We start from the raw sequence: 12,330 nt of genomic DNA, 5'->3' as shown, positions 1-12,330 counted from the left end.
TGTGTTTTTCAGCTTTTCAAACCAGGAAGATGGATTCGCTACCGAACAAATGGATTATTCATTTACTAGTTTGTTGGTTTTTCATCGGTAAGTTGTATCCTAACAGTGCTGAATGTGTCTGTAGGTCCATTTTTTTAACGAACAAAGGGTTTTTTTGTGTCTGTCGGTTTGCTTGATGGACTTCTTTGTACTCAGAGCTAGCCGAATGCTAGGCTAGCCTTGTTCGGCTTTAATCTCCATTGCTGGCTTTTTATACAAGTTTTACAATGGAGTCCGATGTTGCAACAATCCTTAACCTATTTCCATCAACTGGAATTTCGGAAATTATCGTAAGCCTCTTTTTATTAAGTCTTTTCGGCGACTCTTTTATGTCTGCCCCCTTGATATGAGTAACTCAGCATCAGCGTGACTGCTCGTGATTCCGGAGCTGCGGCCGCCCGAAGCTAAAGGGATTAGATGTTACAACTTCATGCCAAATTATATTTATATTCTGTAGTGTTTTAATGTTCAAGTTAAGTCTCTTTCATATCTTTAGGGTGCCCAAGTAAGTAAGTTGTAAGTAGCTTACAACTGATTCACCAAAGCAGAAATGTATTCGAATTAAAACGGGTTTCTGTTTCACGTTTGTCCTGTTGCTGTGTGTGCTTTGGTGTAAAAAGGATGTGGGAACAACAGGTGGACCAATTTTTTAATTTTTAACAATTATTTAATAGTAGTTGAAAAGAGTTAAATCCTTATAGTTTAACATTTAGCTATGTTAGTGTGGACAAAGCAGCATTACATTGCCAATATTTTTGAAAGGGGCTAGCTGTGTTTTTTCTTCAGATAAGAGAAATTCATATACAACACTCGTTGAATCATTAAAGTAAGAGGACACATTATTTTCTTATATAGTGCCAAGTTGTTAAGAAACGAGTACAGCCTACATTTGAGATTATACATTAAAAATATAGAAAAAAGCAGTAATGGGAGATCTACCCAGATCTTTTACTTAAATAAAAATAACAAAAATAATTTGTTGCAAGTGAAAATCCTACATTCAAGATTTTACTTGATTAAAAGCAGAAAGGAGTAAAAGCAAAATGTACTTCAAGTATTAAAGTAAAAGTACAGAATGGTTCTCAGAGAGTGAAATTATATTTGTAATATCATTAGTGATGCTTTTATACATGAGCAGCATTTTAATGTTACTGCTTGTTGAGTTGAAGCTCATTTTAATTACTTTATAGATTATGTTGGGCAGTTAAATATATACAACAGTATCATATTTTATAAATTGATTATATGTTTTGAGATATTATGGGACAGAAATACCTTCACCATTGATAAGCCATGATTTGGCCTCTCGTTATTGACAACTTTATGTTTTTAATGGAAGGCCGTCATACAGCATTACACTATTAAATAGGAGTTCTAGTGTTATTTTCACACTTTGAAAACTGTGTTCATTTTAATTAATTACAAGAACATGCTGATGATGGGCAGTAGCTGCATTAGGGCGTTAAAGGGTTTGATAAACTGAATGAGCAACAAGTTAGACCTACACAGTCATTTTACTTTCCCTGCCATGTCATGTCAGAGGTCACAGTCTGGTACACAACAACATGCCTAGAGGTAATAGAGCTCAGATATCTGGTTCAAGGACACTGCACCAGGGATTAAATCCAGGTTCACTTAAAGGCCGTCTCTCCAGTGTCTGTAACACCATGCTGCTCAGGTTACCATATATAATCATTTTTTGAAAGAAACGTTTGTAAAGAGATTCTCAATGAATGCAAACAAGATGCAAAAAATGTAACAGGAATAGTTGGAATGATAAAATCCATATACGAACAAGAAATTAGCATTGTGTGTTTTTACTTGTGAGAGATAAAACATACAACTTTCACTTTAGGCTTTTTAAACGGCTAAGTTTTTTTACCTCTGTATGAAGTTGCCTTGATCACAAATATGACCCAATGTCAAACTGTTCTCTCGTTCAGTTGTTACAGTGCTTTTTTTCCCCTTGCAGGTGTCAGCTGTAATTCAGTGGAAAAGAAGATTTATGTGGAACTCAATAACACTGTCCCATGTGTGCGACTCCTCAATGCAACACATCAGATAGGCTGCCAGTGTGAGTAAAGCAACAAACTAAAGAGATGTTTAGTGCTCATCATGAGTGTCCAGGATGAACATTACATTTGTTTGTTGCAGTTTGCACTGCCTTAAATGTACAGTGTGTCTTCAAGCCCCTCTTTGCATCTTTCTTTCACTTGTTTGTAGGAAAAAACTTATTACAAAATCTACTAAAAGCAGTGTTTTTTTTTAAGAATTTTCTTTGTGCTTTGGAGATGCACATTTTCTTTGTGGCTCCGAGGGTTAGAAACAAATTTCCAAAGAACATCAAAAGCCACAAGATGCAGATAAAGACAGGCACTGTCTGTAATAATTGCTTGCTTATCAAAAGCTGCAAGAATAAAGCGTGAACTTTTGTCATACTACAAAAGCCACAGCAGCAGAAGTTTGGCCTTTGCTGCATCAAAACGTTTCATCCCAGAACCTTTCCAGTAATAAGACGAGGCCTAGTGGGCACTCATGGACAGACAGGCTCTGATACAGCTGTTATACATCGTGTCATGGATGTTGATACTTAATTTCCTCTTTCTGATTCCAGCCTCTTTGTCAGGTAATGTGGGTGTCCTCCATGTGCTGGAGTCAGAGGAAAACCTGGACTGGGTCCTGCGGTCTGGTCGCAATCCTCCTTATATGGTCATCCTGGAGTCCCCGCTCTTTACCAGGTACAGTTAACATGTCTCACCCTGCAGAGGGAGCAGCTACAGTCATTCTTAATGACAGTTAATCTTGCTCTCTGTCTTCTGGGGCACACCTACTGACACAGTGAAGCTTCTTTTTTTTTTGAAGACTGAAAAATTACATTTGACTATTTCTTATCATGTAAAAATTGATATAAAATAGTTAATTAGTGGATTAGACAGTAATTAAACTAGTGTAAGTGTAAGTTTCAGTAATTCCTAACCTTTCTTTCAATTATGGAAAATCTTTTCTGTTTAGAGTAGCAGATGGGTGAGAAGTTCAAACGTCAGTCATAAGTTGTCAGTTACAGTAATGTGCAGTAAATTTGGCAGATTTTACCCGTCTGACCCTGAGGAAAGAAACTTGAACCACGTTTGAAACCCATGTCTGACTTGTATTTATACTCGTGTCGTCTCCCCCGCCCTGTGCCGACTGTGTACCCGTCAGATCCATCATGATGAAGCTGAAGAACGGCTCCAGCAGGGTGGCAGGCGTCGCTGTTGTGGTGCCAAACGCAAACCCAGCTGAGGGCTTCTCTCCACACACCCCCTGTCCCAACGAGAACACAGGTGGGTGGGGATTTGCGAGCTACGACTCGTCCTTCAGAAGTACCCGAGTTACAGGAATAAATTTTAGTTTTATGATCCTAGGAAGGCGAATCCTTCCAAGTCACAAGCTGTAGTCGGTTCAGATTTGAGGTTAGGTGAATGATTTCTGAAACGTTGCTGTGTCACCAGTTAATCGTGTCTGTCCTCACAGCAGAGATTTAATGTCTCAGTGTTTTATGTTTCTTCCAAGGATGGAGGAAGTATTCACTCAGGTAGACGTAGCAGCGCCACAGTATTTTCTATAGTGTTGGGCAGTGTCATGATAACGGTGAATCATGTTTTATTAACCTATTATAAGTATTTTATGAGCTCTTAATCTAAAAAGTAACTGTAGTTACTGGTGGTTTTAAATTCAAGGCTTCACATGTGTCTGTAGTTTTTATGTTTTCAAGATTTGCATTAGACACAATACAGAATGTCAGACAGTACGTTGGCTTTAAAAAGCTAAGCTTCATGTTTTATTATTTTACAGCGTTTCATTGTTGTGTATGAACACATATTGTTTTGATACTGATCAACAGAAAAATGAATAATTAATAAAAAAGAATAAAACATGAAATGTCCCAGGGGGGTGCTACTTTTTATAGACACTGTAGATGCTTTTCAGTTGCATTAAGCTAAACACCATGAGAGTTTTTTACTTCCACTTATTTACTTTGAAGAAACTTACTCATGCAGTGCACGCTTCACGAGTGCCTGCTTTTGTGTTGCGGCTGCTGATGTTTTTCTCTTGTGTATTTCCCTCAGGTGTTTATTCGGATACCTACGATCCGGCCATGGCACACTGTAACGTGACAGTGTGGAACCCCTTGGGAAACGGCTTGTCCTACGAGGAGTTTGACTTCCCCATCTTCTCTCTCAAAGATGACAACGACACTCAGGTCATACGACAGGTAATTATAACGGCACATATTTTGTCTGTTAATCCCATTTGTACATACAGGTGCTGCATCGTTCAACTTTGTTCTCACTGCTCAAAGTGGCTGTCTAATAGTTCTCCGGTTGCCTCTGGTGTTGGAGAACAGAAAGGTTTTCATGTAGTAGAATCTGATCTGAACTTGTCTCAGTGGCGGTTGAGATTAGGAATGATGCCACTGAAGCTGTTTCAGCTGCACTCGAGATCATCTTCATGTAGGGCATGTTGTGGCACATTATGTGGAGATGATTTATCACTACCCACAAAGCATTTGCTGCTTTTCCACCACTGTATGTGACAAAAACACACAGATCGTATTACATAGGTTTTAGACATCCTCCTCTGAGGTCATACAAGCATGCAAATGGCTCTATTCCTCAGTGGGCGTTATGTTTTCACAGATTAGAGCGAACACAGAGCTGCTGACCTGCAGCTTTCAGTTCTGTCTTTTTCTCAGCTTTCAGTTCAAGCTCACTGATAATGGCGGACTGTGCATTTAAAGTTCTTTTATATTGCTCTGTGACGGACTGTGTTGGTGGCTTTGTGTTTTTTGAAATGTTTCAGTCCAGAGGTTGTATTCATGTTAGATAGATAGATAGATAGATAGATAGATAGATAGATAGATAGATAGATAGATACTTTATTATCCCCAGGGGGAGGTTTGACTTGGACTCTACAAAGCAGGACCCGCCAGCACATATAGGCACATAACACATAAACATAACAGAAATGTTATGTTTTATTTAACATAAACCACAAGTTTAAAAGATTGTGGTTGGTGTCTGGCCTGATAAAATGTCAGGGTAGACGAGGGAAACTGTAAAGTGACAGTTTCAGGTTTGATCCCCAAAGCAGCTGCTGTATCAAAATGAGAAATTTAGTCCCAGACAGGGTTGTTAGTGTTACTGTGGTCAAACGTGCCAATGTCCTCGTGAGCAGGGAGCCAGACCCAGTTGTATATGTTTCAACCTGTTCTAATGAATGAAAACTATTTGTGACTCACGAAAATTTTAATAAAGTTATCTTGGTTTCTATAGCTGTAAAAAAAACAAAAAAAACAAAGACACACAAAGAGATTTCATATTTGTATGCTTTTCTTTTCTCTGTTCCCAGTGCTACTTGGACCACAACCGTCCCATGAACGGCAGCACTCCTCAGTACCCGCTGTGCGCTATGCAGCTCTACTCCCACATGTCAGCCGTCACCGACACAGCCACCTGCATGAGAAGAAATGACATTAACTTCAGCATCAGCCCAGGTATTTACACAACATGAATAAACTGTATGCGTGATATAAGCAGCAGCGTATATCACAATTTTGTCAGGAAGAGAATCTAATAAGAAAATCAGTTCAATTCTAACCGATGTCCGTTTTTGTTTTTTTTGTTTTTTTTTTATTCTGTCTGGCTTTTCAGAGATGGTCTGTGACCCATTGGGTGACTATAATGTTTGGGCGTCCACCAGGCCGCTCAACAACACAGCCAAGGGCCACAAGATGTGGGAGAGTGTAGTCATCGCAGCAGCCAGGGTGAGTTGCCGGAAAGAGTCCTTCTGAGTTTAAGCAAAAGTGATAAAATAGGCTCCTTCCAATGTTGCCTTACAGTCCAACAGTTGTTACCTATTATTGTGCAGATGCTCATGTAAGATTGTGAAAAGCGTTAAACCTTCTGCTCCCAGTATCTGCAGTGATCTCACTCAAGCGAAGTCCAAGCCAAGGAAATTTTATTGGGCACTTTCACCATTTTCGGACATTTTGTTAACCACAAGATGAGTCAGTTAATTAAGTAAATAACCAGCAGATTACTTCAAATAATCATTAGTCACAGCCCTACATTACACTGAGTACATTGTATTGTGCTGTAGGTAAACCAAAAGACAAGATGGTCTACATTTGTGGAGTTTGTGGCCACATTTTTACTTATGGAATAATGAAAACAGGTCATGACAAGTAGAACTGGACTACTTACCTAGATAAGATCCCTGCTTGATGGATCTCCTCTCCTCTCCTCTGCAGCTGGACAGCAGGTCTTTTTTCTCCAACGTCGCTCCAGGAGCAGAGAGTGGAGTCTCGGGGTTCGTCACCCTGCTGGCGGCCGCTCACGCTCTGCGTAACCCCACCCAGGAGGCCCCGCCTAACCGCACCATCCTCTACACCTTCTTCCAAGGGGTCAGTTGTTTACACCCTGTTGTATGCACCACTGTGTTCGATCAACGGGCTAAATTAGATTTAGTCTGGAGTGCGCTACCAGCCTTACTCATGTTTCTTTGAACTGTTTGTTTGACTGTTTGACCACAGGAAGCCTTTGACTACATCGGCAGTTCCAGGATGGTGTATGACATGCAGAACAATCAGTTTGCAGTGGACCTGGACAATGTTCACTCAGTGCTGGAGATTGGACAGGTGTGTGTTGTCGACTTTTCCAGGAACTTCTGTGTGCATCGACCTGCACCTACGACCAGATTTGAAGGGGAATGCGTCTTTAAAATAACTTCACTGCAAGGAGATTTGCTTGATCTTTTCTTACTGTGTGAGCTATACGTCATGTTTGTGTGTGTATATTTAGTGTAGTGTGTCAGTTTGTTGAATTTTCTCACCGTAGGTGGGACTTCGTGCTGACTCCAGAGTGTGGCTTCACACTGACCCCGTGTCTCGGAGGAACAGCAGTGTCAATAAAGAGGTTTGTATATTTAAGTTTCCTTTCTTCCCATTCAGTACTGATCTGCCACCACTGAAAAACATGTCCCGTCACTCCTGGAGAAAATGGGGTTTTAAATATTTAGCATAATAATCATTAATTGAACCTAATGGAGAGGATAATTAAATTGTAATAAATCAAAACAAAATCAAAATTCTATTACTCCAAAGCCTCAAAAATTGAAATAGCTTCAACAAATATTGAAAACTATATGGAAAATGTCCTTCAGCACTGTTGTTGTGGGAAATATTATGAAATCTGCAAAAAAAAAAAAAAAAGATGTTACTTGAGGGGCTAAATTAAGGGATTTCTGAGTTGATGATTAACTGTAAAAACCACCACAAATTTAAAAATATTAGATGACAGTCCTGGATGTAAAAGAGGAAACTACAAAAACAACTTGTGTATTATGTATAACCTTTTTTTTTTTTTTTTCTCAATGTATTGTTTCAGGTGGAGGAGCTCATCAATAACTTGCGCTTGGCCGCCACAAATTTAAGTGTCTCGACAGAAGCGCCCAATTTCTCTCAGCCGCTCCCGCCCTCGTCCTTCCAGCGTTTCCTGCGAGCTCGGCCAATCCCCGGTGTTGTTCTTGAGGATCACCAGTCTGCGTACGCCAACAGGTGACTCTGGGATTCTTAAGCTACAGAGCTACACACTATAACTATTCATCATGATGGTAGAATCTGTAACTTGTTGTTTTTCTGCTCTCTGTGCAGGTTCTATGAGAGTATGTATGATAACGGAGAAAACCTGAACATAACTTACCCACCAAACCTGACGCCAGAGGAGCAACTGGAATTTGTCACCGACACTGCTAAGGTATTGCTATTAATCACCGATTACTACCAATGCAATGCACAACCCGGCCTGCTCTTGTGGCTGGTAATAAGAACTCTCTTGGATGAAACACCAATATGTTCCTTTTTTTTTTTTTTTTTCTTATAAGGATAGGATAATTCAGAATATGTAATATGATCCTGCTTTCAATATTTAATGTGTATAATGTGTTTTTTGCATTTTTGATGCTTCTATTTCCAGAACTTAATACAGATATTGTGGAGCAGCTCTAATAGATCTTTTCTTTATTTCTCCTCATGGTTCTTTCAGGCTTTGACTGAAGTTGCCACCTTGGTTGCTCGGGCTCTGTACAAACAGGCAGGAGGAGCAGAGTCCCTGCTGAGCAACATTAAGGCAGATCCTCAAATAGTAAGACTGTTTGATTTTATTTCTTGAGTAAATACGTAGGTTTCAAGCTTTCCAGCTCATCTACCCGTTCATTGTTTCTATATGAAGTACCTTTTCCCCGTCTCCTCTCCACCTTTTCCTTTGACATATATCAGAAATATCACAGCCGTCCTCACCCTGAAGAGTATTTCTTCCACTTTTCTGACACTGATGCCTTTAGATCATTTTTTGTTTGTTGTGCTTGTTTTTGATTTATTATTTACTTTACTTTCTTCTTATATATTTACTTTCTACTTCAGTTTGAGATGTGCATTTTAAATAATTTATCATTATTTCAAAAACAACAACAAAGGTTTTACTTGTGCTTTTCTGTGACACATTTTTCTCAGTGAGTGTTTCCTCTTGCAGGAGTGACACTGAAGTCTGTTTCTGGTTTCTGTCTCTCAGGTGACCCAGCTGCTCTACGGTTTCCTTGTCCGGTCAAATAACTCCTGGTTCCAGCAAATAGTCTCCCCCGACTTGATGAGTCATCTGAGTAAGTCGGGATAAAAACAAACTAAACTAGATTCATAAAAAGTGTTGATAAATAATTGCTATTGTTAATTGTACTGTTAATATATAATCAATCATTTTGATGCTGCTGGGGAAATGATGAATGTCACAATTGTACTTGAGTATGTTTGCGTGAGATGGGCACCTTTTATTATTACCCATGTGGGGGAAGAGCAGAGGAAACTCAATGTCTTCTGTTTTCTTCCTCCCAGTCGACAGGCCCCTAAATTTCTACGTCGGCGTGATCCAGCAGTCCAGCGAACCGACTCTCCTGGTCCAGTACCTGCTGGCTAACCTGACCGGCAGCACCGTCAACGTCACCAAGGACAACTGCCAGAGCCAGAGGGAGGATGAGGAGGACAAAAAGAGCAAACATGTAGGACATATGGTCGTCTCCCTGTTATTGAATTACCTTGATTAGATTTGGTTTTCATTCAATCTGAGAGAAATTATATTACAACAAAAAAAAAAGACTGGTCGAGAACATACCTTTAAGAAAGGAAATTTAAAAAGACAGAAAAAACAGTATAATGGAGGGAATAAGAGAAGCGTTGACAGCTGCAACTAATTATGTTCATTCATTCATTTTCATTATCAAGTAATCAAGTATTTTATTAACTAGTTATTTTCTCAATTTTTCAAATAATTATTTGTCTATAAAAAGTCACAAAGTAGAGAGACATGTCAGTCTGAAGTTTCCAGAGTCACGGCTTCAAAATTGCTAAAACAGTCCAGAATCCAAAGATATTTCATTTATTTTCATTTAAATCAAAGAGAAGCAGCAGGTTTTCACATTTGACACATTGAAACCAGTAAATCTTTGGTATTTTTGCTTGTAAAAAGGATTTAAGTGATTGATAATCAATTATCAAAACAGTTGCAGACTCATTTTGATTNTATAATGGAGGGACTAAGAGAAGTGTTGACAGCTGCAACTAATTATGTTCATTCATTCACTTTCATTATCAAGTAATCAAGTATTTTATTAACTAGTTATTTTCTCAATTTTCTTTGGTATTTTTGCTTGTAAAAAGGATTTAAGTGATCGATAATCAATTATCAAAACAGTTGCAGACTCATTTTGATTGATTCATTTCAGCTGAAGAAATGTTATTAGCTATAAACCTGTGGTGTGTAAACAGGGGTGAGGGGACAACACGAGATATAAAAGAAGACAAAGTGACATCACGATGTTAAAGTCTGGCTTTAATAATGTATTTTTTGTTAAGTAGGGTCATTTTAAAAAGAAATAAAGACGGAATAATATATTAATTTCCTCTCTCCACCACCCTGTGACCTTTCCTGACTCCTCCCTCTCAGATGTACTACTACATGTGGGTTCAGGGGGCGGCGCCTCCCAACAGCACACAGAGAGAGGGTTTCTGTGTCCGCTCCACCGCTCGTCTCTCCAAAGCCGTGTCCCCAGCGTTTGACCTGCGGCAGTACACCTCCAAAGATTATTCAACGTGGACGGAGTCCAGGTGGAAGTTCATCAAAGGACGCATATTCCTGGTGGCCAGTCATGAACTGGAGGTAACCCCAACCTCTTGCTCGTCAGCATCAGAGACAATCCTCAGATTTATCCAGATCCAAATAAAGACTGATGTTGCTACGTGTCTGCTGGATGTTGTGATTAAATAGGGCACTGTTCGTTAGCAGGTTCACCACAACAACTTTAGAAGGTGTATGGCAGTGTTGTTTTTTATGTATTTGGTGAAACAACATGAAGACAAAGACAGTAAGAACATAACGAGGTGTAACATAACACAACATAACATAACAAGACATGACATGACAGCTTACATTACTGCAGAGAGAAACTGACAGCTTTTTGTTATTGCTATGTATTTCGATGACATATATTGTGATTTATTGAGAGGGAGAGAAAAAAAATAATGGTGCTTGAATGTGTTGTTTTGCACCAATAAAAAATATGATTAAGGAAAACAAACTTAATCAAAACCGGTGACAAATAATCAGTGATGTATGATCCTTTAACTTTTCCATGTAATTTTTTCCTCTTCCAGATGTTGACGCTGGGTGTGGGCATCGGCGTGCTGCTCACGTCCTTCCTGCTGACGTATTTCATCAGCTCAAAGGCCGACATACTCTTCAGCTCGGGGAGGGAACCCACCAACGCCACCTACTGATCCGAGCGGCGGCGACACAGGCCCACGACCACTACTACTACCATCACTACTACTACTACTTCTATCCCAACCCGACATGGACAGGTCCTTTTTCTTTACAACACACCACGAGTAGGTACACAGACGGGTTAGACAGTGGGGGGGGGGTTATTAGAGGACGACGACGACGACGACGACTGTGTTTATGGACTCACTCAGGTGAGGCGTGACATGACGACTGGACTGGACCGGACTGGATTGGCCTGGATGGATCTGGACTCATCAGGGTCAAAAAACACTGGTCAGGCACCAGAGGGCCTTCCCAGTGGGAATGATGTTTATATTTCTTTTATTTTTCTTTAATTTTTTTTCCCTTTTTATTGTCAAAGAATGTTTTGTTTACTGTGTCATGGGATAGTAACTAATCAATGAGCATTGTTTATTTGAGTGTGTGTGTGTGTGTATGATTGTGAATATGTAAATGTGACCGAGTGTGTCGGCAAGTGACCACGTGATTCAGTGTGTACGAACAATTATGTGTGAGAGTGTGTGTATTTGCGTGTGCATGCGTGTGTTTGCGTGTGCGTGTGTGTGCGTGCGTGTGTGTGAGTGTGAGTGAGCACGCTTAATATGAGGATTGCGATGGTGCAATACTGTAGCCGTCTTCTCTGTCTTGTAGTTAACTTATCACTCAGCTCTAATGATGAGAAACCACTTTATGAGTCAGTGAACAAGTAGTAACATTTAAATTCAAGGTTCTGCAAAATCTGGAAATGTGTGGTGAGGTTTCTTTTTTTTTTTTTTTTTGAGAAGTTCTAGGTCCTGGGAATTTGAAAAAAATCGTGTGAATTTTAGAAAAATTATCAAAAATATTTATATTATTCAATCCCAGTACACGTATAACTACACTTATATGTAGTTGTAGACCCACTGCAAGTTCACATATTGTGATATTTGTGTGGAGAAGAAGAGTTTCCCAAATCTACAAGATCCTGGAGTGGCTGACAAACACTTTATTTCATATCGATCAGCTGCCAAAATCTTCAGATCCAGTCAGAAAATCTTCTGTTTTGACAGTGAACATGCGCTGGTACTCTGGCTGTGCATCTTTCTCGGTTCGTATCTTTTCCACAAGGTTTCTTTTAATCATAACTTCTGAAAAATTGTGACAACACACAAGAGGTTTTAATTTTTGTTGATGAGTGTTCATTTACTGGCTGGAATCAATGACCAATTGTGATGCCTTGATGAAGAAATAAACATTGCTTCTTTTCCAGTTTTTCTCTTTTAGTGGTTTGACATAAACAGAAAACAAAGAAATGAGATTTGATAACACAAAGAATTAGGAAAGTATGGCCTCCGCTTATTTTTCTTATGATGCTGACAAGTTTTGGCAAACCAGCCTTTGTCAGAGCACAGCAAGATGATGTCATCCTCCTTTTATAGAG

The 12,330-nt window shown here is 39.5% G+C and overlaps 1 protein-coding gene across 1 annotated transcript; it reads left to right on the top strand.

Annotated features, from left to right (window-relative positions):
• Positions 1-7: 7 nt before the first annotated feature.
• On the top strand, positions 8-11,454 carry ncstn (nicastrin). The gene is made up of 17 exons (XM_022758319.1): positions 8-87; positions 2,012-2,113; positions 2,654-2,777; positions 3,241-3,362; positions 4,149-4,294; positions 5,431-5,575; positions 5,733-5,845; positions 6,332-6,484; positions 6,614-6,718; positions 6,918-6,995; positions 7,467-7,636; positions 7,733-7,835; positions 8,124-8,222; positions 8,649-8,736; positions 8,966-9,129; positions 10,074-10,286; positions 10,781-11,454. Exons 1-17 carry the CDS (start codon positions 30-32, stop codon positions 10,901-10,903), a joined length of 2,106 nt encoding a protein of 701 aa, XP_022614040.1. The 5' UTR covers positions 8-29; the 3' UTR covers positions 10,904-11,454.
• Positions 11,455-12,330: the final 876 nt, after the last annotated feature.

The sequence above is a fragment of the Seriola dumerili genome, unplaced genomic scaffold (genome assembly GCF_002260705.1).
Source record: "Seriola dumerili isolate Sdu_G_001 unplaced genomic scaffold, Sdu_1.0 BDQW01000291.1, whole genome shotgun sequence".
In the NCBI taxonomy this organism is placed as follows: domain Eukaryota; kingdom Metazoa; phylum Chordata; class Actinopteri; order Carangiformes; family Carangidae; genus Seriola; species Seriola dumerili.
Note: the sequence above shows the minus strand (reverse complement) of the source record. Positions and strands in the feature narration are given on the sequence as shown.